The 26436-nt window shown below is 34.4% G+C and overlaps 1 protein-coding gene across 9 annotated transcripts in view; it reads left to right on the plus strand.

Annotated features, from left to right (window-relative positions):
* LOC105331446 (helicase domino) overlaps positions 1 to 26436 on the plus strand; it is a 190575-nt gene that overhangs the window by 65372 nt on the left and 98767 nt on the right. For all 9 annotated transcript variants that reach the window (XM_034482479.2, XM_034482483.2, XM_066079068.1 and 6 more), the window contains 7 exons: positions 3825 to 4076; positions 4883 to 5019; positions 5122 to 5308; positions 9257 to 9436; positions 19328 to 19406; positions 22167 to 22262; positions 22588 to 22689. In XM_034482479.2, coding sequence (XP_034338370.2) covers positions 3825 to 4076; positions 4883 to 5019; positions 5122 to 5308; positions 9257 to 9436; positions 19328 to 19406; positions 22167 to 22262; positions 22588 to 22689 — 1033 coding nt within the window. The remainder of the gene's footprint in view (positions 1 to 3824; positions 4077 to 4882; positions 5020 to 5121; positions 5309 to 9256; positions 9437 to 19327; positions 19407 to 22166; positions 22263 to 22587; positions 22690 to 26436) is intronic.

The raw sequence follows: 26436 nt of genomic DNA on the forward strand, positions 1-26436 counted from the left end.
AAGGTTAGAACTAAATACCGGTAAATGGCTTCATAACAACATTCGGTAAGACTTATTTTAAAACCCGTCGGTCAAGCCAGAAAATTCCGAACTCTTGAAAGCTCAAACTCTTGAAACCTCGAAGTATTTGCTCGGTCCCATGGACTTTGAGCTATCGAGAGTTACCTGTGTGTGTGTGTGTGTGTGTATGTATATATATATATATATATATATATATATATATATATATATATATATATATATATATATATATATATATATATATATATATAAAAAGCACTGAATAGAATCAACAACACTAGGCATCTTTAAAGTGTCGATACTAAGCCAGTAAACTGAATATAAAAAGCACTAAAAATGGCTAACGACACGAACAATAGAAATTGGCAATATATATATATATATATATATATATATATATATATATATATATATATATATATATTTCTGTTAAGTGGAGGTTATTTTGACTTTAAAAAAATTGTTCAGGTTTGTACTCTTCAAATTAACTTCAACTTGACGCCATTGTGGCCCTTCAGGCCTTTTGTGGGTTTTTTTTTTCAGGTGAGCAATGTGGCCCAAGGGCCTCTTGTTACCAATGTAAATCAAGTTTCTTGTGATGTGTTTGCAATGACTAGACTCATGAAACCTCGAAAATATTTTTCACACACAAATGAATATTTACAGTATTTGAGATATTCTTGTTAATGAGGTAAAAAAAGGTGTACAATTTTATCTTTTCTGTTCATCATAAACTGAGATTGATAGCATAGCTTTTGATTATGGAAAGACTATGTGAGAAATTCTCAAAAAGGAAATGTAAAAAAATTAGTTTGTGTACAATTTGATATGTTGTGCTCAATTAATTCTACTTTATACATACATTTTCACGGGAGTGTGTATCAGGCTTGGGGCGAAATACATTGTAAAGTAATGCACTGCATTACCATTACTTCTAGCTGCAGGACTGTAGCTCCCAGTTGGAAAAAATTAAGATGGATGCATTAGCGGGTTATGTAAAAATTTTCTGCACTGATCGCTACCTTCATAACTAGCTGCAATAATGTATCCCTCTCAGATTTTTATATCTGATGTTTACTGGAGAGGGCTACAATTCCATAGGATCTCCGTAATGGTGCAAAATTAATCTTTTAATGCGACTGACTTTGGTCTGAAAAAATCGATTTTATATTTGACCTCCTTTAGATAAAATGATTTTTTAATCCAGGTTGAACAAACTAACCGTATATAAATCAAAAGCAGATAAATCACATCAGCATGTTTACCAGTCGTCTTTTTCAGCAGCCATGACAGTTCTCGCGTGATTTTATGGGATTTACGCTTGGAGTTTTGATGGGCTTGATAACGTGAATGTCAGTGTAGGAAATCGATCTTGCATCGTTCTATCACTATAATATCATTTAAGGAAATGGTATACAGTGGGGCCTCAGATATCTGGACGCCAGATAACCGGACGCTTCAGTTTACGGACGATTTTATTTGGGAACATACTTTTTTATACGTTATTTTGTATCATTTATCCGGAATTCCGCGTTCCGGATCTGGACGGTCTGTTTTTACCACAAAATACTGATTTACTACTAATCTTGCATCATTTAACCGGACGGTAAAATTTGATGATACCCTACTCAGTACAAAAGATTACCCCAGTCAATTAAGTTTCACACCTTTTTTACGTGCTAGACCCTCTTGAGTAGCTTGTATAAACACACCGACTTCCCAAATCACTTTCAAAAATTGGAAAATTGCGAACAACAGTGTATCACACACATATCACACTTAGACACAAAGAATATAGATAGATTTGGTTATCATTATTGTCTGGTTAATATTTCATGACAAAATAATAAAATAAAGCAGAGTTCTTTATATCTAAAAACGTTCATAACAACAGAGAACTCTAGTATGTGCTGCTATATGGTGTAAATGGCAAAAAAAACTAGTATCAACACTGGGAGCCATTGTATACAAATACATTATCATTTATGACAACAATAGACATATTTCAGATAACCGGACGCTTCACCTATCCGGACGATTGGACTTGGGAACGAAAGCGTCCGGTTAACTGAGGCTCCACTGTATAATGGAAAATTCATATTTACCGCGTTAATTATGTTTATAATAGGGGAATTCCTATATTCAGTTCATGATCCGCTCCTGAATTCTTATTGGCTGTCCAAAAATAAGACCAGTCAAGGTCAGTAAACATGGCAGACAAATTCAACTTGTGTTGTTGACATACACGAAAAATAACTGATATATGGACTATACTTGATATTTTTGGATTAATTTATGCCATAGATATCTACAATGTTTGATTTCAGGTAAGAAATGCAAATGTTATTGTCATTTATATACAATTTGAGACGAAATCGTTGCGGGAGTGAATCACTCCTGCACTTGCACCATTACGGAGATCCTATGGAGTTGTAGCCCTCTCCCCAAAAAAAAAAAAAAAAATCGGGAGAGGGCTACATTATTGCAGCTATTCATAACCTGAATCATCAAAGAAATATTTTATTGTTTATATCAACATCTTTAATTTAGCTAATTAATAAATTGATTATGAAAAGTAAGTAAAATTCACTAAATTACTGTAAATGTCCTTAAGTGCGTTAGCTAAAAGAAACGGCCAAATCGTCACATGTGAGACTTTGAGTCCGACATCATCATGGTTATTTCGTGCAGTTTGTTATTCTTCTTAGGTCACTGTAGGTTTTGACGAATCGATAAACAGGGCTTGTCAATTTTAGTCCTGTCAGTTTCTTGTCAGCTTCAGCCGCTGTAGATTTCGACCAATTGATAAACAGATCGTATGGATTTCAGTCTGGCTGTTATGAATTAACGATAAGTTTCCGTAAGAAATAAAGGGAATAATACTTGGTGCGTGTATGTGTGCAGGGTTGCAAATAACATTTTCAAAACCAGGGGCCATGTGGGCTCCCAACTTTTCAAGTTATACAAGCCCACGCTAATTGATAGGGGCCCACTGATATTTACAATGAAATTAGTTTATAATGTTTAATATTTACATGTAGAATAAAAATTGTAAGGTGCCATTATTAATTTGAATTAGATCCAATTTATTAAATTCAGTTTTCTTTGTATTCATACATTTTATAGATAAGATGTTTTGTAATTATTAGCTAAATGACAAAAAAAATTAGTCCCTGTATTTCTGTGTATTTTTAAGGTATTAGTCCAACCTTTTGACCCAGTTACAACCGTCATATAAAGGATCTTATTTTTTTTAAGATAACTGTAAACAAACGGTTTTATGATTATTTTACCATTAATATGGCAGAATTATTAAGTAATTACAAATTACCCACTAATAGTAATATCAACACTAAAAGTAATAAACATCGGTTGCACAGTATGTGGTTGTATCACCTGTATTTATAACCCCTAAAGATAAGACAAGATTACAACGGGTTAACTGATGCTGTGAAAACGTCCTCTGAATTAGTTATTTATCATTTGATTGCCTTTGGGGTTAACAATTGTAAACTCATAATACAGGGCGACTTTAACTTCTTTTAGGGGGAAAATTTCAACAAAGTTGCCGATCAAAAAGTGACTTTTGCCTAAGTTGGTCCTTGATTACCAAAAAAATTTATACTCGCCATGTGGTCAACTAAATCTTTAAGAAATAGTTGTCCACAGTAAAAATAACTTGCATTTGCGAGTGGGTGAGTGGTTATTTGCAACCCTGGTGTGTGTGTGTGTGTGTGTGTGTGTGTATATATATAGTTGATTTTATTATGTGTACATTTTGAGAAATTTTTCTTGTTTTGCAGGCTCAGAATATCAAAAACTTTAAATCCCAAAGATGGCAAACTCTACTGAACTTCCAAAGTCAGAGAAGGCTGCTTTTGACTGGAACTCCTCTCCAGAATAGTTTGATGGAGTTGTGGTCTCTCATGCACTTCCTTATGCCACATGTCTTTCAGTCTCACAAAGAATTTAAAGAATGGTTTGCTAACCCTCTCACAGGAATGATAGAAGGAAGTCATGAATATAACGAAAATCTTATCAAACGACTCCATAAGGTAGCTATAATATGGATTACCATAAGTATTTATTATACCCCCGCTCCGAAGGAGAGGGGGTACCGGTATACTGTTTTACCCTTGTGTGTCTGTCCGTCCGTAACAAAAACTTCTGTCGCATTTATCTCAGCAACTGTTTATCGCAGATGCTTGAAATTTTTACACAGTATTTGTATTGGCATGCTATATCGTGGAATATTTTTTTACCAATCAGATGTCGACTTCCTGTTAAATGATGACTTTGCTTATTTTTTAACCAAAATTTTCAAAAAAAATTTTCGTCAAAGATTTCTCAGCAACTATTTATCGCAGATGCATGAAATTTTTACAATATTTGTATAGGCATGCCATATCGTGGGATATATTTTTGTACCAATCAGACGTCAACTTCCTGTTTAACGAGTACTTTGTTTATTTTTAGCCAAAATTTTCAAACAAATTTCCGTCAAAGATTTCTCAGCAACTATTTATCGCAGATGCTTGAAATTTTAACACACTATTTGTTTTGGCATGCCATATTGTGGGATATATTTTTGTATCAATAGGACGTCAACTTCCTGTTAAAGAATGACTGTTTATTTTTAGCCAAAATTTTCAAACAAATTTTTATCGTGGGATATATTTTTGTACCAATCTTCTGTTACATGTCGATTTTGCTTATTCACATCAGAGTGGGGGTATCTACATGTATTTTACTACATTGTCCAGATATTTTGTATTATGACTCGTTTAGGCTAATTTTATTATGCCTATTGTTCCTTTAGGTGAGCAATGTGGCCTCTTGTTAATCAAATGTATATTTACAGGTATTGAGACCATTCCTGTTGCGAAGATTGAAGCAAGATGTGGAAAAACAAATGCCTAAGAAATATGAACATGTTGTTATGTGTCATCTTTCTAAGAGACAGAGATACTTGTATGATGATTTTATGTCTCAGACCAAGTAAGTAATGAAACATATTCCTGTACATCTAAGCATGCTTAGTAAAAGAACAGAGAAGGTTTGTAGGACACTATTTTACTTTTGGCTGGTTTTGCTTTTCAGAACTAAAGAAACTTTGGCAACTGGACATTTCATGAGTGTCATAAACATTTTGATGCAATTAAGGAAAGTCTGTAACCATCCCAGTCTTTTTGATCCTAGACCAATTGTATCGCCATTTAAAACAGAAGGCATAAACTACTGTGTTCCATCTTTGGTGCTGAATTGCTTGAATTACAATCCATTTAAGGTAATTTTAAAACTCTTTTTTTTTTTAAAAATTGAGTTACTATATTATGCACCTTTGAAAAGCAAAATGAATAACTGTTTCTATGTACAGTACTCACTGTGCTCAATTTTTTTGTATTCATTTAAACAATAAAATGCTTTCTTTGGCGATTCATTCGGGATATGAAGGTAGCGACATTGCAGAAAAAATTCATAACCCGCTTAAATCATCAAAGAAAATTTTTATTGTTTATATTAACATCTTTCTTTTAATGTATTAATAAATTGATTATGAGAGGTAAGTAAAATTCACTAAATTACTGTTAACATACATAAGTATGTTAGCTAAAAGAAACTGCCAAATTGTCTCCTGTGAGACCTTGAGTCTAAGTCATCATGATTATTTCTAGCAGTCCGTGACATTTCATAGGTTGCTGTAGGTTTAGACCAATTGATAAACAGGGCTTGTCAATTTCAGACCTGTCAATTTCTTCTCAGTTTCAGCCGCTGTAGATTTGGACCAATCGATAAACGGGGCATGTAGATTTCAGTCTGGCTGTTTCTATAGAGCTATGAATTAACTATAAGTTTTCATAAGAAATAGAGGTAATAATACTTGGTAGATGTAAATATAAACAAATATCTTGACAGCCATATCTGTGCTGTAAGTGAATATAACATAACTATTATGGACTTCATTGCACAGTGGATATATGGTTATCACAAGCTCGGTCGATATTACTTTCTGTGCCTGAGGTCGATATCACTTGACAGGGGTCCATATAACCACATATTGACCTACAATGAATCCATAATTGTATAATTATTTCATGATATTCTATGTACTAATTAATGATGAGATATATTGTTTTGTTGAACTGAAATCAGAATATCAAGATAGATAATCCTCTATAAAATTTATTTTTATAAAAAAATGAATTCTCCAAACATCATAGAGCAACAACAAGTGATTATGATAAAAAATAAACCATTTAATAACAAAAGTAATATTTCTATAAATTGAGTTAAAACCAAGTAGTATTGCAACCTCAAATTAAGTACATCATATTATATAGACAATATTTTTCATTGTTTTCATTGGCTGAAAGTACATCATGTGACATTCGTTCTTTTACGATATCGACGCAAATGTTCATTTGAGGATATTGATATTGCATGACTCGACAGTATTAACAAAAGTATGTTTTGTAAAGACAAGTTACCAATGGAAATTATTAAATACAGAATATTAAAGATAATAATGCGCTAAAAGCTCTTCAATCTTTTTATCTCTAATTTCTTATTTTTGTTGTTTAAAAACTGTTATTGAACTCTACTACATCTTAACTTTATGCATCATCAAGAGGCAGATGATTTCATAGTAAGCTGTTCAGCGAGATCAGCCTCTTGCTTTTTCAGTGTGCATGATTGATGATGGTTTTGTAATTATGTTATATGTTAATAGTGATTATTAAAATAGGAATAGCTTGAATTCGTAATTAATGCAAGTTTGTAAATCTCGGTTCAATCCTATGCATTACAATATACAGTAACACTGAGTGGCCAAAAGTATTGCAACAAATATAGCTGACTATAACACGAGCTGTTATTGTCATTCTTTGAGTATTTGATATATCAGTACTCTCATCAGCAAGAATGGATATATATGGTGATTCTCTACATTTTCTATTCAGTTCACAATCAGCAACAAAGTTCAAGGCATCTAACAATTCATTAGCAGTGTAATATGACTGGTATTTTATTCGATTATCATTACATACTAGATCTAATCCAGGTAAATTCACTTCTTTGAGAAATGATGTCAAGCTGTCATATTTAGATAGGGGTAAATTTTCGTCACTAACCATTGGACAGATTTGATTAGTTTGTGTATAAATTGATCCTCGCCCTCATGAACCCTTTTCATTGCTTTCTGCATGTCTGCTTTTAAATTTACACTTTGAAAACATGCTATATGATCAGACGTTGATTCGTGTCTATTCATAGATGACGTACGAAACATTATACAGCCCTCAGTAAAGGAGTTTGTTTTACCTCCTTTAAAGCATTTCTTTTCAAAACATTTTTTTTTTTTAGATATAACCACGGCCACATTTTTGTCCATTCGAGTTGAATTTGCGTTTAGGTGCATCAGTGTCACCGTCAGCGTCTCCATTCTGTTGATTCACTATTTCAGCTGGCTGTTCCCCTGTATCTGATGACTCATTTTCTACTGATTTGTTTATGTTACCGGTAAATGAAAATTGTAGAGGAGTTTGTCCTTTCTCGGGACAAGGAATTTTTTTTAGGGGGCATGCTGCTTACTACATTTAGACTTCGTGTGCATTATATGTCAAATTGATGGTATTAACCAATCAAAAAACACTTTACTGTTTGATTAGATACGAAAGAAAACAAAGTCATGATTACGCTTTGCTGTACGATATTTGACTGCTAACACCGATCATTAAAGCATAATAGCGAAAGAGATTCAAAGCATTTATGGGAGAAAGCTCAAAGTTTAAAAGTGTGTACAGTAATAGTATAATGATATAATGATAATGTTCGCCAGGACGGCGCAACATTTTTAACATCAATGCGCCATTATTTAATTTAATGCGACTATAGCCCAGAGCGCGTGCTTATCCCAATCACAGCGTATAACGAATTCGTAATAATAACTATAGCAAATTCATTATAGACATGTTTTATTTCACCAGGCTATAATTTTTGCTAATTGGGGCTTATAATAAAAGTGCATTACTTTGATACCTTTAATAATAGGATTGCGAGTCGAAAAATTGAAATGAAAATAAAATCATTCAAACTATTATGTTAAATGGAGTGCAGACTTCTTTAAACTGTTAAGAAATATGTTATAAAAGTGTTAAATTTCGTTCTTATTCACCTCTATGGAACTTCGCTATATCCGTAAATTCGTTACATCCAAATTCGTTATAGCCGTAAAATTTTGCAAAGATTTGTTAATAATTTTATCATGACATAAAAAAAATGTTATATCCGAGAATTCACTATAACTGTGTTCGTACTAAATAAGTTTAACCGATTTTGAACCCCCTCTCCAATAGGTATTGGAAATAGGAGATGGGTTCATTATATAGCGGCCATATTATTTTGAACCCCTATCTTCTATGGGAACTGGGAAAAGGTGGGGGTTTAATATATCATAGCCATAATATTTTAAACCCCTCATCCAATAGCATTAAAAATTAGAGGGGGGTTCAATATATTGCGGACATATTATTTTGACCCCCTTCTCCAAAGGGAATAAGAAACAGGAGGGGGGTTCATTTTATAGCAGCCATAGTAATTTGAACCCCCTCTCCAAAGGGGGTTCATTATATTGCGGCTCTGATATTTTGGAACCCTCTCTCAAATGGGGATTGGAAATAGGAGGGGAGTTTATTATATCGTGACCATAATATTTTGAACTCCCTCTCCAATGAAAATTGGAAATAGGAGAGGGTTCACTATATCGCAGCCATAATATTTTGAACCCCATCTCCAGTGGGAATTTGAAACAGGAAGGTTATTCAATATATTGCGGCCAAAATATTTTGAACCCTCTTCCCAATAGCAATGAAATTAGTAGGGGGGATGGTCATTATATCACGGCCATAATATTTTGAACCCCTATCTTCTATGGAAATGGGAATAGGAGGGGGTTCAATATATCATAGCCATGATACTTTGAACCCCCTCTACAATAGCAATAAAAATTAGAGGGGGGTTCAATATATCGCGGTCATAATATATTGAACCCGGGGTTCAAAATTTTAAAGGGGGTTCAATTGAACACCGGGAATGACCTTGTCTCTGAATTTTTCAGAGAATTCTGGTTAAAATAACAAGAGTGTGTTTGAAATGCCATTTCTTGTTGCATTACAAGGTGTAAACTAAATTTGATTTAATATTCAAAAAAAGGTTTTCACATTTCTTTTCTGAGCAGGAAATTGATTTACATTCTCTGTATCCATGTTTGGCTGAAATGGAGTTGAATCTACCAGCATTTGTGGCACATAGGGTGAAAAAGTTGCAGATTAAGAAAACATTGATTGAAGAGATACATAGTCAACCTGAGGATTATTCAAGACCTCCATGTGGCAAACTTAAACAATTTGTCCTCAAGGTAATAACTTTAGTTCAATATTTTAGTTATCCCCTCGCACAACTTGTTGCAAAGGGGATATAGCATCGCTGCTGTGTGCGTGTGTATATGTATGTGTGTCTTCTTCAGCTTGCAAGCAAGATTTAAGAAAACCCTACCACGGATATTTATTAAACTTCGTACACTTATTTGGCATGGTAAAAAGACATATCCTATCAATTTTCAAGTCAGTTAGTTAAATACTTTCTAATGTATCATTAAAATAACACAATTTTAACGGAAATTTTATGTACGACTTGACAATAACTACTTAAGCTTCACAACTGTTAAACTAAAGTGGAAGTAAGCAGTTCAAATCAACAACTACATATTTTTGAGTCGGCTCCCTCACGAAGGGAGCCCTTGTTATCATAGCCGTTTCTGCAAATTTTTTGCACTATGTTACTTACACGCGAAAGAAAATAGTGCATGCATTAACAGCTGTTGTTTGTGTAATTGCTAATTCAAAGGGTTTGAACAATCTCATCTTAATTTACACATATATTTTTAAAGTTTTTCGAAATAGAAGTTATAGAAATGAATCAAATCGAAGTAATTTTTGTTAGATAACTTACACAGAACAAACCTTGTTCTGTACTAATGAACATAACCATTTGAATAGTTCCTAATGGAGATGTGCATAAAATCTATTTTTAGAAAAACCCATTTGAGCTCGTGAAGCGAGAAGACCCTTGCCATCATCGCCACTCTTGAAGTGGTTTTTGAGCACAAACATGAAATGATACTGCTCTATATATTCTTTAGACTGGTCCTCTGTCTATATTGTATATCTATTGTATATTGCGCACATCAGACAGGCATTGCCAGTCTTCGTCTTTGAAATAGGCTGGTTCTCCCTCTCTATCGTACGGAATACATGTATCGCTCAAGCACATTGAAATATCAATAGAACGTGTTAACAAAATGTTTAAAGTATGTTTTTACAAGTTATAACATCCAATTTACCTCTCAGATAATTTTTTTTAATTTAAATATGTGAATAAGATAACATTGGTGAGATTGAATATCTTGTTTCAAGAAAGACCTGTCTAACTCCACGTTATTACCATGTGACTTAGAAGTTTAAAATAGCGTGTGTGTTTACAGAAGATTTTCCACACCCCTGCGAATGTTATTGTCATTTAAATTTTAGACCACGTGGTTTTATTTGACTCTTTCAGTTTTGCAATAAAAATCGTGCCTCGTGTTTATAGTCTATTTTATAGAATCTAGGTACTTGTTGTCAAATATAAATTCTAGACGTATATTGATTTTAAACTTTATTTTCATTAATTGGTGGATAAAATGTGTTCTAGAAATAAATGTGACAATACAAAAAATAGTTTTTTAGCTCACCTGAGCTGAAAGCTCAAGTGAGCTTTCAGCTCAGGTGAGCTATTCTGATCACATTTTGTCTGTCGTCCGTCCGTCCGTCTGTCCGTAAACTTTTCACATTTTCAACATCTTCTCAAGAACTACTAGGCCAATTTCAACCAAACTTGGCACAAATCATCCTTAGGCAAAGGGGATTCAAAGTTGTGAAAATTAAGGGCCACACCCGTTTTCAAGGGGAGATAATTAGAAATTAATGAAAAATTTCGAGAAATTTTCAAAAATCTTCTTCTCAAGAACCAGAAAGCCAGGAAAGCTGAAACTTGTGTGGAAGCATCCTCAGGTAGTGTAGATTCAAAGTTGTGAAATTCATGATCCCCGAGGGTAGGGTGGGGCCACAATGGGGGGTCAAAGTTTTACATAGGTATATAAAGAGTATATCTTTAAAAATCTTCTTCTCAGAAACTAAACAGCCAGGAAAGCTGAAACTTGTGTGGAAGCATCCTCAGGTAGTGTAGATTCAAAGTTGTGAAAATCATGACCCCCAGGGGTAGGGTGGGGCCACAATGGGGGGTCGAAGTTTTACATAGAAATATATAGAGTAAATCTTTAAAAATCTTCTTCTCAGAAACTAAACAGCCAGGAAAGCTGAAACTTGTGTGGAAGCATCCTCAGGTAGTGTAGATTCAAATTTGTGAAATTCATGACCCCCTGGGGTAGGGTGGGGCCACAATGGGGGTCGAAGTTTTACATAGGAATATATAGAGTAAATCTTTTAAAATCTTCTTCTCAGAAACTAAACAGCCAGGAAAGCTGAAACTTGTGTGGAAGCATCCTCAGGTAGTGTAGATTCAAAGTTGTGAATCATGATCCCTGGGGGTAGGGTGAGGCCACATTGGGGGGGGGGGGGGTGTTGAAATTTTACATAGAAATATATAGAGTAAATCTTTAAAAATCTTCTTCTCGGAAACTATTCAGCCAGGAAAGCTGAAACTTTTGTGGAAGCATCCTCAGGCAGTGTAGATTCAAAGTTGTGAAAATCATGATCCCTGGCGGTAGGGTGGGGCACAATGGGGGGGTTGAAGTTTTACATAGGAAATATATAGAGTAAATCTTTAAAAATCTTCTTCTCAGAAACTAATCAGCCAGGAATGCTGAAACTTGTGTGGAAGTATCCTCAGGTAGTGTAGATTCAAAGTTGTGAAAATCATGATCCCTGGGGGTAGGGTGAGGCTACATTGGGGGGGGGGGGGTGTTAAAGTTTTACATAGGAATATATAGAGCAAATCTTTAAAAATCTTCTTCTTAGAAACGGATCAGCAAGATGATTCTTTATAATTGTTAAGACTTTGGCTCCAGGACAATTCTTCGGCCTCACAAGAAGGTTCAGAGTTTGATGCAGCTAAATATCCTATATAAAAACAATTGAAAAGGATCTTTTTGAAAACTGCAATACTCAACATGTGATATGACTATAAAATTGAGGCAGGCAGCTATTTTTTTCATTAAAATCTTTTTGTATTACTGTATTGAGTTATTGCCCTTGATTTATTGATTCTTGATTATTTTAATTAATTCATCCACTGTTAACCAATTATTAGGGTCTTCCGTTTTCAACGGAAGACCCTATTGTTTTTGTTAGGTTTCTTTTTCTCTATTTTTCACTATTATTATTCTTTTTTTTCTTAACATTTTTCTTAAAACTCAAATATCTCAAATATGCAACAATGGATTTTTATGAAAATTTCACGAATAATACAAAATATCAAGGTCTTTTATCATGTACATTTTTGTTGATGACGTCACTTCCGGTCGGCCGTTATATTCGTATTTCTTTTTGTAAAAAGTGATATTGTCCTCCCTTTTTCGCAAAAACGATTAAAGGTTGAAAATTAAAAGTTTCAGGAATGATAGATTTTTGAATTTCTAGGGCCGATCAGGTAAAACTACGATCGTCCGTCACTTCCGGTCCGCTCAAACAGCATTTTTGGAAAATTATGTTTTAAAAAATTTTTATATCAAATAATCTACCAATTTTTTCCATCAGAATATGTTTTAAACTTATCAAATTTTAATATGAGCAGGTCGTCAGTCACTTCCGGTCGTCACCGGAAGTTATTCTAATATTTCGATTTTTGGAATTTTAAAGCATATGCGTTTTGTTGACATTTTTGTACTGAATACAAAACTAAAAACCGTTTTAAAATCGGACAACGCATTGCGGAGATATTGAAGTTTAAAAATGACGTTTTCCGGAAATCTGCATTTCGCAGTGTAGGTTGAAAATTAGTTTAAAAGGAAGTTAATATTATAGTAAATCGTACCAAATGTCAACAGTTTAATTGAACCCTATCAATTCAAAATCAAACGAAAGACCCACTTGTTGCTCGCAACAAGGTGCTTTCGGGTAATTCAGGCATTCTCGAGAAATTAGCGTCGAAATTCTGAAGCGAGAGTCTGAGTAGCTCAGTCGATAGAGTCGTGGACATGGCCCAGGTGACCCGGGTTCAAGCCCCGATTGCCGCAATTTTTTTTTTTTACTATTTTTCGCTTAGATCTACGATTTTATCTTTGAAGTGATAAATTTAATCTAATCTATTCAAAAATCGGACGGAAGACCCATTCGTTGCTCGCAACGAGATCGTGTCTAGTTGTGATGATTATTTTTATACAATAATAAATATTCAATGTATATAAGTTGTTCTGCATAAGTAGTTTTGGGTTAGGCCGGATTAGTTTGTTTATTTTTGATTTCCAATTTTTAGATACTATGAATTATTTAAGGCCAGCACATATATAGGGACAGTGTCTCTTGCATTACAATGTGCGACTGTTTGGGGTGAAACTTGAACAGGTACGGATAGATTGAGTGTGTGGACACCCCTGCTCTATCTAATCTTCATGTTTTCTAATCTATGATACAGAGTGTGCGCTCTTTCCTGCCCTGTATCGCATTAATACAAGTGTGCGGTCATACTTGCTTGTGGTGGTTGTGGCGGAGCACTATTAAATGGTCATCTCTGCTGGTGTTCTGGCGCAAGTGTGCGGCACTCCCTGCTTGCGTGATGTTGAGCTGTTGGCGCAAGTGTGCGGTCATTCCTGCTTGCGTTTACGTTGGTACCTGTTGAGTTGCGTAGGTGTGCGGACATCCCTGCCTGCGTAACGTTGAGTCCCTATACATGTGCAGGAGCGGTATCTAAAATCTGCTCTTGTAAATATTGGCAGCAATCAGGGCTATCCGAGTTCCAAGGGGGAAAATGGATTTTATATATACAGGATCTACATGTATTATTGTACATTGTCCAGATTGTTTGTATTATGACTCCATTAAGCTGACTTTATCATGCCTATTGTTCCTCAGGTGAGCGATGTGGCCCATGGGCCTCTTGTTTTCTGCTGTTGCAACAATTACATGCGTAAAAGAGATCCTTCCTATGAATTAATTTTCGATCCGCGCCTGACCTAGTAATAACATCAATAGTGAAAGAGACTATACTATTTTATGCAGAATGTTCCTTGAAAATGGCTCGATATACTAAGTTTTTATGTAAAACATTCACCCATTATTTTTTTTTAAACATAGTATTGCACACCACAAGCATCAGACATGGCTATGATTTTATTTAGCAACCCAATGTTTATATTTTCAACCACTCTACACGTGGTTGAACACGAACGATAACTCTGTTCTAAATATCATCATTAAATTTAATTAAACGCTAGATGGTGAAATAAGACATACATCTTAAAAGATGTTCATGTTTTAAAAAAAATCAAAGTAGGACATGATATGAACATTGACCAGTACTTACGTATTTTGAGAATATTATCCGAACACTTATACTTCCGCTCGAAATTTCACAGGAACTGAACCAATCACGGTAAAGTCTCGTGAACTTTCATTCGAGCACCTCTGGATTTATTACATACTTAGCAACGATAAAGAAAACATTCCGAACACATTCGCAGGGGTGTTCCAGTGCAGCGCAGAATAATAAAACATAATCGTAATAACTTTACGTACATTATTGTGATAAAGGAAGATTCTCATGTAATATTCGACGATCGTTTTCGTCATGTTCGATGTTCATTATAAGAACTAGGTAATATAAACTGGTAAATAAACTGGCGTGAATGTCGCGTAAAATTCAGATTTGTATTCAGCATAAAAAATGGGAAACGACTTGATGTTCAATCAACAGTTAAGAAACATCAAGCATGAGGAAGTGCAATAGGTTTTCAAGATTTAAATAGACTTTCAACGTTCTGTTCAAATAGACGTAAAATTTTTGATTTTTTATGTTGCATTTGTTTATCTGTGAAAAGCCATCGTTTATAGTATTTATCTAAAACAGAAAATGAACTGAGGTATAACTTGTATTTCGATTGTTTTAGAATTTTGTCATATCAGAGAAGCTTACTATGAGAGCAACATTTTTATTAACCCACAGCTACAGTCCGCCTGTGTTAAATTAAAAAGTTGGCGCCCCAGAAATTACGCTAGTTTTGTACAAACGAAAAAAATTTAAAAGTAAATAAAAGTTGGAAGTAATATTAAGTAGCTTTCGAAGAAATATAATTTTTAGAATGTAGAATAACGTGGATAAATTTCGATGCCAAACATATTTACTGCTAATCTTTGCGCTTGATAACATGTTGTATGGATATGAAATATTTTAGTCTAGATTTATATAGAAGACAATGTGTGTCTTATTGCAAATTTAGTACGAAAATATTATAATAAACCCTCATAACACAAAAACCGGGTATGCATTCAATTTGAATTCATGATCAGCTTCAATCTTGATATGAAAACATGAAAGAGTATTTTGTAGTGAATGACAGCCAAAATGTGGAACTATCATGAACCATGAATCAATGTACATCTAATACTTCACAAACTTAAAATTTTATAATGTACAACTTAGCGAAAATCTGAACGATTCTTAGCTCACTGAGACGAAGTAGGGTGAAAGCTTATGCTATATCGTCGGCTTTCGGACCTGATGAAAGTTTTGGGTGTATGTCTTTTATAATTTTATAAATTTTATAATTTACAATAATTTTTAAAATTTTATAATGTACAACTTAGCGAAAATCTGAACGATTCTTAGCTCACTGAGACGAAGTAGGGGGAAAGCTTATGCTATATCGTCGGCTTTCGGACCTGATGAAAGTTTTGGGTGTATGTCCTACAATATTGTATCATTAGCTCACCTGAGCTGAAAGCTCAAGTGAGCTATTCTGATCACATTTTGTCCGTCGTCCGTCCGTCCGTCCGTCTGTCCGTCTGTCTGTCCGTCTGTCCGTCTGTAAACTTTTTACATTTTGAACTTCTTCTCTAAAACCGCTTATCCAATTTCAACCAAATTTGGCACAAAGCATCCTTATGGGAGGGCGAATATAAATTGCAGAAATAAAAGTCCGATCTGTATTCAAAGCGGAGAAAACCTTGAAACTGTAGAAAAAGGGGGGTGCATTTTTAAAAATCTTCTTCTCAAGAACTACCGAGTTAATCTTAACGTAATTTAGCATAAATCATCCTTAGGGAAAGGAAAATATAAATTGCAAAAATTATAGGCGATTTCTGTTCCAAATTTGAGATAATTGCGAAAATACTTATAAAGAATGGCTCGTTATTCCATATATCGTAGACTGGCAATTCATTGCGATAGACTGGTCTTATGACAGGCATCGCCAGTCTACCGCATCTCGAAAACGAGGTTCTTTGTTTGAAGCTGGCAGTTTGTTGTGCAACAGTTCACGTGCGAACATGGAAATAACATTGGTGCCGATTATTGTGAAGTAAATTATGGTTAAATATTTCAACGCGTTGTCATTTTCACTTGTGATGTTGGTTTTAGCTTGTTTTCATTTTTTCGTTTCATTTTGCTTTTTAACTTGGGAAACAATCGCCTTGTATTTGGAACATAGACTTCGGTAAATGTTTACCTGCGAAAATGATAAAATCTGATGCATTAACAACGTACTAAAGTGCATTTCCCTCTGTTTTTATTGTTTATTAATTAATTTTCTAATTGTTCCAACAAGGATCAAACAAGTGTGTTGGTGTTAGCTTGTTCGGATTTTCGTTTCGTTTTCATTATTTACGCTTTTAAACCTGGAAACTATCGTCTACAGGTATTTCGTGATTTTTACGTATCAATTCAAACAGATACTTCGGTAAATCAAACAGTTAACTGTTTACCTGCGCAAATTAAGCAAAATCTGATGTAGGGGTACTGAAATACAATTCCTTCTATCGGTAATTCGGCATTTTCTTTTGCGTAATGGTAGATTAATGCAATAGATTTTGTTGAGATGCTCGACATTTTCTCGAGTTTATTCAGTATATAGAGTTTGATATCGCTGACGGAAATATGTAGGTATATACATGTATATATATATATATATGATTCATTTCGAAAAAATAAATTGTGTTCTTTATTTGTTATAGTGCATGTTTCTTGTGTTTAATTGTTTACAATTTCTATTTACTAACCATATTTGAGTGTTAAGCTTCGAATTATAAGCAAGATACAAAGATTTGCTCACAATTCTATGTTTGTACACATATCTTAAAAACTAAAGATTAAAAAAGTAAAAAATTTGTCAATATTTATTAAGAAAATGTTCAAAGTCTTTTCTTCTTATTGTATTGTAAACTTAATCTTTTTAGCTCACCTGAGGGTGGGGCCACAATGGGGGGGGGGGGTCGAAGTTTTACATAGGAATATATACAGTATATCTTTAAAAATCTTCTTCTCAGAAACTAATCAGCCAGGAAAGCTGACACTTGTGTGGATGCATCCTCAGGTAGTGTAGATTCATAGTTATGAAAATCATGACCCCCTGGGGTAGGGTGGGGCCACAATGGGGGATCGAAGTTTTACATAGGAATATATACAGTATATCTTTAAAAATCTGCTTCTCAGAAACAAATCAGCCAGGAAAGCTGAAACTTGTGTGGATGCATCCTCAGGTAGTGTAAATTCAAAGTTGTGAAAATCATGACCCCCGGGGGTAGGGTGGGGCCACAATGGGGGATCGAAGTTTAACATATGAATATATAGAGTAAATCTTTAAAAATCTTCTTCTCAGAAACTAATCAGCCGGCAAAGCTGAAACTTGTGTGGAAGCATCCTCAGGTAGTGTAGATTCAAAGTTGTGAAAATAATAACCCCTGGGGGTAGGTTGGGGCCACAATGGGGGATCGAAGTTTTACATATGATTATATAGAGAAAATCTTTAAAAATCTTCTTCTCAGAAACTAATTAGCCAGGAAAGCTGGCACTTGTGTGGAAGCATCCTCAAGTAGTGTAGATTCAAATTTGTAAAAATCACGACCCCTGGGGATAGGTTTGGGTCACAATGGGAGGTCGATGTTTTACATAGGAATAAACAGAGTAAATATTTAAAAATCTTCTTCTCAAAAACTAATCAGCCAGGAAAGCTGAAACTTGTGTGAAAGCATCCTCAGGTTGTGTAGATTCAAGGTTGTGAAAATCATGATCCTCAGGGGTAGGGTGGGGCCACAATGGGGGGTCAAAGTTTAACAAAGGAATATATAGGGTAAATCTTTAAAATTTTTCTCAGAAACTAATCAGCCAGATGATTCTTTATAATTATTAAGACTTTGGCCCCAGGACAATTCTTTGGCCTCACGAGAAGGTTCAGAGTTTGATGTACGTTTATATCCGATATATAAACTATTGTTAAGGATCTTTTTGAGAACTGCAAATATGACTATAAAATCATCCTGTCAGAAAGGGGACTAATGATTATAAACATAAGAATATCCAGGGGAAAATGGATTTTATTCATACAGGATCTACATGTATTATTGTACATTGTCCAGATAGTTTGTATAATGACTCCATTAAGCTGATTTTATCATACCTATTGTTCCTCAGGTGAGCGATGTGGCCCATGGGCCTCTTGTATGATATGGTACAATATTATATATAACAAAATTAAATATCACATTATACAATATGTTATTGTATGATATGAAATTAAATGACTATTATGCCAAACCACCCTACTTTTTACAATATTTTAGTAAAGATCATTAACTATGAATATCATATAATATGATAAAGGTGGTCTCATAAATGTGATGTCTGCCACTATGAGCTCTATAATTGCTGATTACCTATTTTTAATTTATTTACAAAAAACAGAAAAGAAATTATATTTATTACTAACAATGTAGTGAGAAAAAATGTCCATCAAAATATTGACAGCATGTTGGATTTAGACCTAGTAAAGGGAAGAAAAAAACTTTTTGCAGTAGGGTTTAGTACAATTTGGTCTCCTCAATTACATTTGCATGACTATATTCCTAAATAATGCATCCCCCACAAAATAATTCATGTCGCGAGGGGATGCTCCCCTTAGTGGTGCCCTTGTTAAATATTTTTCTTGAAGATTTTGCACATACATGTTTATTCTGGATTTGTTTCTTTCATGTCAGTCCAGTACATACAGCTATGAATCAGATGGCATTTTGTCATTTTGTTGATTAATTTGTGATTTAAGACTGGAAGAGCTTCTCCCTCTGCTACTGGAAGATCAAGTCCTGATTCACCTGTTCAAACTGGCCTAAAGACCGAAACAGGTAAATAAAATCAAACGAAGCAATTGACTAGGGAAAAAAATCAGGTATTTATCAAGTACGAGTACTGTTCATGGGTGTTCAGCTCACCTGAGCTGAAAGCTTGTGAGCTTTTTAGATCACCTGAGTCACTCAGATGACCTATTGCCAATGGTCTTAGTCTGTAGTCGTGCGTTAACATTTTTTATGGCCCCCTTTGAAGAAGGGAGGGTATATTGTTTTGCTGCTGTCGGTCGGTCGGTCAGTCCACCAGTGAATAGTTTCTGTTCATTTTCTTCGCAGAGATTGCACATATGGAAGTAATGAATTTTCCAATTATGAAATTCAATCTATTCATTTAAGAAATTTTTCCAAAGAGGGGTCCCCACACAATTCGCCTCAGTTTAAATCAGCCAGTACCGGAATTTCATGCTCCCAAATTTACTTTTTTGCGTACTGCGTCTTCAAAACCCAACTTGGTACAAAGCATCATTATGGAAAGGGGGTTGTAAATTGTTATACCCCCGCAAACGTAGTTTAGGGGGGTATATTGGTTTCACCCTGTCCGTCTGTCTGTCTGTAGACGCAACTTTGTCCCCCCTATAGAATTTTTTATTACTGCATGGAACAGTTTGAAAATTTGTACATATGTTGAACACCATCTGAAGATGTGCACCTGCAATTTGTTTTTTAAGATCAGACAAGATTTAATGATTTTATGACAGTTATCATTTTCCTTATTCTATCTATTGTACACTAATGTTGAAAAGTAAGGGAGGTAATCCTTACAGATTTTATTAATTAATTAATAGAAAACACTCTGAAATATATTTAAATAAATACATCCAGATGGAGTTTTTTGTCTTTATGTCTTAATTAATAAATAAAAATTATTTTTTATAAGTATTCTATCAACTGACAATGCAAACTTTTTGTCTGTCAATGATAAATTCTTAGGAGCTAATAAGAACATCAAAGACAAGTGTGGCTGAATTCATTTGTCCCAAGGGAGCCATTATCTGAGCCATGGTTCAGATGGAGCATGTGTTTAGGGGAAATTGATAATCTGTAAAATGGGTGATGGTTTTGGAGCTATTTTAAAACTGTTTCATGTAAACCAAAAGTGTCTATCATTATAAGGAAATAAATAATATCATTATTAATAAAGAAGTTAAACTATTTTTAGAAGTTGTTTAAATTTATTAGTCAACTAAATTGATGAAGTGACCCTATTGGACATTAATTTAAATGAAATTCAAAATCACTGATATGATTGTAGTGTTTTGGCAATTTTAGAATTGTTTGTAATATTAAATTTTCTTTTTTTCATATTTTTACATAGTATGGTAATAATGGTAATGTTTTGGGAGTTTATTAAATTTAACAAGCTCATCAAAGAAAATCATAGTGCTATGGGATCAATTTTCTGATATGGAGTTCCATTGTGCCAAAGGAGAAAGTGAGGAAAATTTGAAACAAATAATTGCATCTGTCAAGACTCTTATTAGAAAGATATTGAAAGTTTTATCAACAGAAGAGCATTGCTTTGCTACCGGTATTTCTATTCACTGCAAAGGGAGGGGTTATTGTCATTTTGTTGGTTTTTCTTTAAATCAATTAAATTAAAAAAAATATATCATCAAATACATACATTTGTAAATGTATTACTGTTATAGATATGTATTTACAGTGAAATTCTGATAATTTTGATTTTAATTTTTCTTTGTTAACTAATTTTTATTTTTTTTTTACAATTCTAGTAATTTTTTTTGTATGTGTTCCAAACCTTTATTATTCAATTCAATTATTTGTCCCATTTGAAATTAGCCTAGCGGGGGTATTAGTCCCATTAGGACAGTTCTAGTTTACATAAAGGGCTAAACTCTTTTTAGCTCACCTGAGTTGAAAGCTAATGTGAGCTTTTCTGATCAAAATTTGTCCGTTGTCTGTTGGCGTTGTCGTTGTTGTAAACTTTTCACATTTTCATCTTCTTCTCCAGAACCACTGGGCCGATTTCAACCAAAATTCATAGTTCCAAGGGATAGGGTGGGGTCACAATGGGGGGATGAATTTTTACATAATAATACATAGAGAAAATCTTTTTAAAATATCCTTCTCAAAAACCATTAGCACAGAAAAGCTCAAATTGGAGTGGAAGCATCCTTAGATAGTGTAAATTCAAGTTTGTTTAAATCACACAGGGGTAGGGTTGGGCCACAATGGGGGGGATGAATTTTTACATAATGATACATAGACAAAATCTGTTACATTGGAAATGGAAAAAAATCTTCTTACAGGTACAACAACAAAAGGGACTTGGTATTAACCATAAAAATATGTGTATGTGAAAAAAATTGGCAGATTTTTTTTTTATATTAATTTTTTTAGCAAGATCTTCTGTACTTGGTTGTCAAGAGATTTTGATTTTGATATTGTAATGCTAATTTGATCAGAGTAAAGGCTATTGTTGCTCAGGTGAGCGATGTGGCCCCTGGGCCTCTTGTTAAAAGGAGATATTTGCGAAACAGTGAGTATAGAGCATGTCTCTAAAATCTTCTTCTCAAGAAACACTGCATCAGAAATGCAAATATTTACACAAAAGCTTGTATAAATAGTGAAGATTTGAAATTGTAAAAAATCATGACCCCCAGACCAAAACTGGGGCCCCAGGCGGGCTTCAAAGTTTAACATAGAAATACATAGGAAAAATGTTTAAAAATCTTTTCAGGCTATTTTTGCTTTGATGATAAGTCATGTGTCTTGATGTATCTGTTTATTTTCCAGCAAATGGAGTTCCCATTAAGAACATACAAACTCCAGGTCTAAGTGCTTTACCTGCCACTAGTTCACTGTCAACAAGCAAAGTTCAGGCTCAGTCAGGCAAGCAGTCATGTAATACTGTGGAATCATTTAAATTCGTGGGGAACAATTTTCGTGGATTCTGACTTTTTTGCTCATTCGTGGAGCTGTAATTTTGTGGATGCATCGGTTACCGTTTTAGCAACAAAGATAACTCTGTTTAAAATTGTTCTTGTTGTGGATTTAAATTTGTGGGCGAGGGCTACCCACGAATACCCCGAAAATTGAGCCACCACGAATTCTAATGATTCCACTGTATGAAAATGAAATATTACTATATTTTTGAATTCATTGATGAAACTGTACAGTATCAATTGAATGTAACACTATGTTTTAAATTATTTAGTTGGACAGACTGGAGTTCAGCAGCCTCTTACTGTTCACATCCAGCAAACAGATCAAGGAGCACGTCTCATGATTCCTGCTGGGCAACTCTCTCAATTACCAGGTAATGTTAGGTTTGATACAACCTCCATTAAATGATGTTGTTCTTGTTCTTTGTGTTATGTTGCTAATTGTCATAGATAATCATAAAATTTTGTCATATGAGATTTTCTGATTATTTTTTATCTGGCATCAAACTGTCCTTAAATTTTTGATACAAATTGGTGCAAATTTTATAAATCCCTTTTTAGCTCACCTGAGCTGAAAGCTCAAGTGAGCTATTCTGATCACATTTTGTCTGTCATCCGTCCGTCCGTCTGTAAACTTTTTTTTGAACTTCTTCTCTAAAACTTCTTATCCAATTTCAACCAAATTTGGCACAAAGCATCCTTATGGGAGGGCGAATATAAATTGCAAAAATAAAAGTCCGATCTGTATTCAAAGCGGAGAAAACCTTGAAACTGTAGAAAAAGGGGGGTGCATTTTTAAAAATCTTCTTCTCAAGAACTACCAAGGCAAATTCAACGTAGTTTAACATAAATTATCCTTATGGGAAGGAAAATATAAATTGCAAAAATTAAGGGGTAATTTTGTTTCAAATCTAAGTTATTACGAAAATAATAATAAAGGAAAGGCGTGTTTCAATCATTTTAATAGCTTCGGGTTCGGCATCCGGTAAAATGGGTAGGCAAGACTTGGCTTGGGCAAAACAAAAGATTGGCAGTTATTAATCTGCCAATCTCATTAAAATTTCAGGATATTTGATGGACTAGTATATTTGTATTCGCTGTAGATATTGCTGCAAAATAATGCATATTTGGAATTGCCGATTGGCGATCTGCCCCGGCATTTATTTTGCCACGGCCCGGGTTTGCATACCCATTTTACCAAGACTCGTATTCCATACTTCTAAAACGAGGTTCTTTGTTTAAAGCAGCCATGACATTATACGAAAAAGGATCGATCTGACTATGATGAATTTGCTTGTTGTGCAACAGTTCGGGAAATTTTGAAACATGAAAAATATATTGGTGCTGATTTTGTGAAGTAAATTGAGGCTAAATATTTCAATGCGTTGACAGTTTTCACACATGACGTTGGTGTTAGCTTGTTCTGATTTTCGTTTCGTTTTCATTATTTATGCTTTGTAACCTGGAGACTATCGTCTGTATTTCGTGATTTTTATCAAATCAAACAGAGACTTCAATAAATCAAACAGTTACGTTAATTGTTTACCTGCGCAAATTAAGCAAAATCTGATGTATAAAAAAAGTACTGAAATACAATTCATTCTATCGGTAATTCGGCATTATCTTTTGCGTAATGGTAGATTAATGCAAAAGGTTTTGTTGAGATGCTCGGCATTTTCTCTAGTTTATTCAGTTTAAATAGAGTTTGATATCGCTTACGGAAATATGTAGGTATATACATGTATATATATATGATTCATTTCGAAAAAATAAATTGTGTTCTTTATTTGTTATACATGTAGTGCATGTTTCTTGTGTTTAATTGTTTACAATTTCTATTTACTAACCATATTTGAGTGTTAAGCTTCGAATTATAAGCAAGATACAGAGATTTGCTCACAATTCTATGTATGTACACAGATCTTAAAAGCTAAAGATTAAACAAGTAGAAAAAAATGTCAATATTTATTACGAAAATTTTCAAAATCTGTTCTTCCAGAAACCAACTTATTGAATTGTAAACTTAACCTTTTTAGCTCACCTGAGGATGGGGCCACAATGGGGGGGGGGGGGGGGGTCGAAGTTTAACAAATGAATATATAGAGTAAATCTTTAGAAATCTTCTTCTCAGAAACTAATCGGCCAGGAAAGCTGACACTTGTGTGGATGCATCCTCAGGTAGTGTAGATTCAAATTTCTGAAAATCATGACTCCTGGGGGTAGGTTTGGGCCACAATGGGAGGTCGATGTTTTACATAGGAATATATAAAGTTAATCTTTAAAAATCTTCTTCTCAGAAACTAATCAGCCAGGAAAGCCGAAACTTGTGTGGAAGCATCCTCAGGTAGTGTAGATTCAAAGTTGTGAAAATAATGATCCCAGGGGTAGGGTGGGGCCCCAATGGGGGGGGGGGGGTCAAAGTTTAACATAGGAATATATAGGGTATATCTTTAAAAATCTTCTCAGAAACTAATCAGCATTCTTTATAATTGTTAAGACTTTGGCCCCAGGACAATTCTTTGGCCTCACGAGAAGGTTCAGAGTTTGATGTACGTTTATATCCCATATATAAACTATTGTTAGGGATCTTTTTTAGAACTGCAATACTCAACATATGATATGACTATAAAATCATCCTGTTAGAAAAGGGACTAATGATTATAAACATAAGAATATCCAGGGGAAAATGGATTTTATTTATACAGGATTTACATGAATTATTGTACATTGTCCAGATAGTTTGTGTTATGACTCCATTGAGCTGATTTTATCATACCTATTGTTCCTCAGGTGAGCGATGTGGCCCATGGGCCTCTTGTTCTACTTCTGGACATTCAGCTGAGAAACTAAGCTCATGGTTATGATCAAGGATGCCTCTACCAAACTTTGGATATTCAACGCCCTTCGGTCAGGGGTCCAGGCCCTACGGTGGGGCCAATATGGCCATATAGTGAAAATGTATTGATTTAATAATATATTTAGGTCACCTGTGTCACTCAAGGTGACCTATTGCAATTGGTCTTAATCTGTCGCCGTGCGTTGTGCCTTAACAATTTTACATTTTTAACTTCTTCTTGAAAACTACAAGGCCAATTGTTACCATTTTTGGTTTGAAGGATCTCTATGGTAAGAGAAATCTAAATTGTGAAATTCAGGGCTCTACCACCCCCAAGGGACCGCAGGTGGGCCTAGTTTTTTTTTTTTTAAAGCCAAATTTTCAAAAATCTTCTTCTCCACTCCTACTCATGTGAGGAAAAACTGAATGCATAGTTATGATGTCCATTAAGCCCTCTTCCAAAATTGTGAAATTCATGGTCCCTGGGTCAAAGTCCCAGGCTCTAGGGTAGGCCAATATGGCCATATACAGTCAGATCATGCATATCCTTTTACAATTTCATGCTATGCTATGCCATTTTAATGATATGATATGAGATTTATATGCTATGCAATGAGAAATTGAAATGAAGGGGCTAATGATATATGTTTTGCTATGCTATGGTATGCTATGAGATGTGAAGAAATATGCCTCCATACACAGAAGAGTTCCACATACGAGGGTTGATCCAAAAGTAATGTCACAGATGCAATAAAATTGTGAAAAATCCACGTAAAGTCACAAAAACTTGTGCTTTGAGATTTATACCTAATTCAGTTCAGATCTGAAATTTATAATGCATTATGATAAATACTTCTGAAGATAATATATTTTGTTGAGTGTGAAGCAAGGTTAGTCGCCTCACGCTAGCAACGTCATTTCTAGATCATTGGCGTTCTTGTAGAATTTCATAATTTAGTGCTCTATAAAAATTGGCCTGAATGCTCTAAATTACATTTATTTCCATTTTTATGTCCCCCTTCGAAAAAGGGAGGACATATTGCTTTGTTGCTGTCTGTCTGTCAGTGCACCAACAGTTTCCGCTCATTTTCTTCGCAGAGGATAAACATATTGAAATGAAATTTGGTATACAGGTTTATCATGGGTACGATCGAGCAATTTTCAACAGAGTTATGGCCCTTGGACGTAGAAAAATTCCAGATGTTTGCAGTTTCCGCTCATTTTCTTTGCAGAGGATGAACATATTGAAATGAAATTTGGTATACAGGTTTATCATGATAATGAC

The sequence above is a fragment of the Magallana gigas genome, chromosome 3, assembly GCF_963853765.1.
Source record: "Magallana gigas chromosome 3, xbMagGiga1.1, whole genome shotgun sequence".
Taxonomy (NCBI): domain Eukaryota; kingdom Metazoa; phylum Mollusca; class Bivalvia; order Ostreida; family Ostreidae; genus Magallana; species Magallana gigas.